This window comes from Myotis davidii, unplaced genomic scaffold (assembly GCF_000327345.1).
Source record: "Myotis davidii unplaced genomic scaffold, ASM32734v1 scaffold1561, whole genome shotgun sequence".
Lineage (NCBI taxonomy): Eukaryota > Metazoa > Chordata > Mammalia > Chiroptera > Vespertilionidae > Myotis > Myotis davidii.
In genome coordinates, this window is record NW_006291530.1 from 46,958 (window position 1) to 48,787 (window position 1,830).

General features: G+C 42.9%; 1 protein-coding gene across 1 annotated transcript in view; it reads left to right on the top strand.

Annotated features, from left to right (window-relative positions):
* LOC102755847 (arachidonate 12-lipoxygenase, 12S-type-like) overlaps positions 1-1,682 on the top strand; it is a 17,783-nt gene extending 16,101 nt beyond the window's left edge. The window contains 3 exon segments of the mRNA XM_015564712.1: positions 731-831; positions 960-1,130; positions 1,258-1,682. Coding sequence (XP_015420198.1) covers positions 731-831; positions 960-1,130; positions 1,258-1,437 — 452 coding nt within the window. The 3' untranslated portion in view covers positions 1,438-1,682.
* The last annotated feature ends 148 nt before the right edge of the window (positions 1,683-1,830 follow it).

Genomic DNA, 1,830 nt, shown 5'->3' on the forward strand with positions numbered 1-1,830 from the left:
ATATGTTCAATTTTCACATTATGAGTTTAAGTTGTGTTCTCCCTGTGACTGGTAGAACCAAGGAACTTGTCCTGGGTTTAGTAGCCACATGGATATCCTCCTTTGTGTAGAACCTGTCATTCCTTTTTGCCATTTTATTTTGGGTTGTCTACCTCTCTCCTGTTACTTTTAACCACTTTTCGAACACTGGATATTAGACCAACCAGCCTCGGGGCCCTGCCCACTCTCCACCTTATAAACATACCTATAATGGACTGAGGGGGTTTATATGGACCACCTTCATGGACTATCTCTTTGTAAGGTAACTATTATCTTTATTTTCATTTTTTAAAAAAAGTAGCAGCTCAGAGAAGCTAAGAAGTCAGTCCAAGGTAATACAGTTAGTCAGCAGCAAAGCAAGGACTGGTCTGTTGACTAAATTATCAACGACCCCCTTTACATCTCATATCTCCTTTTCCTGCCTTACTTATATACTTGTCACTATCTAACAAACTGTGTAATTTTACTTAGTTATTCTGTTTATTATCATTCTTCACTACTACAGTCTGTTTTGCCCACCAACATATTCCCAGTGCCTGTATAGTGTCTGGTACATAGTAGTTCATGACTTTTTGAATAAATGAATGAATGAACACTCACTAATTCTAATATATGGACATGCCAAGATATCAGCATTTACTTCCTTATCTCCTTTGGAACTGCACTTTCTAAGCTTTGTTCTTTTCTCTAGGTTTCCCTGTCTCCTTCCAGTCTCGGGCTCAGCTCTGTCATTTCCTTACCATGTGCATCTTCACATGCTCTGCCCAGCATGCAGCAGTGAACATGGGCCAGGTCAGGACAACTGAAAATCTGGGTCTCTGAGAGAAAGCTTCTGGGCTAGGGGACACTTGAGGGAGAGAGCTGGGGTCTAGGGTCCTGAATCAGAGTTTCTGAGTGACTCCAGATTCTTCCTCCCCCAGTTCGACTGGTATGCCTGGGTCCCTAATGCCCCAGGCTCAATGCGGATGCCCCCACCCACCATCAAGGAAGATGTCACAATGGACACAGTGATGGGCTCACTGCCTAGTTTCTGGCAGACCAGTCTTCAAGTGATTGCCACGTCGCTCATTAGCCAGCCCCCGCCAGACATGGTGAGAGGGGACCTCTGGCACTCTGAGGGGACTGATGGCTGACAAGGAGACTTTAGGGTGAGGGACTGGAGTTTGAGTTCCTTTTTCTTAGAACTAGAAGATGATTGATCCTTTCTTTCTGCTCCAGGTACCACTGGGGCATCACCAAGAAGAGTATTTCTCAGACCCTGAGCCCAAGGCTGTTTTAAGGCAGTTTCAGGCTGATCTGGACAACCTGGAAAAGGAAATCGTGGCCCGGAATGAGCAGCTAGACCTTCCCTATGAATACCTGAAGCCCAGCCTCATAGAGAACAGTATTGCTATCTGAGCCCAAATTGTTCATCGTTCAAATACTTGAGGCCCCCACCATGGTTAACACTCCCCCCACTCTTTTCATGGGTCTGAGTTGCTATGGTTCTGTTTTTTCCTGTTGGGTTCCCTACCTAAATATCTCACCTGCATGAGGCATTGTCCTTCCTTCCAGTTCCCTAATAGGATGATCTTTAACTTGAAACCAACCTTAGAGAAATCAACTATCTACTCATGTAATGTTTTCTTTTCTCTGAAAATTTTGCCTTCTCCATTTGTCAATAAATCATTATATAATGACATTATATTATCATTGATATAAGTGATTTAAAGATGTTTTTAATGGTGTACGTAATTTTTAATGCAGTGGGAGATAGAAGTTAATTCCATTCCTTTTTTTCTGATCTGAATA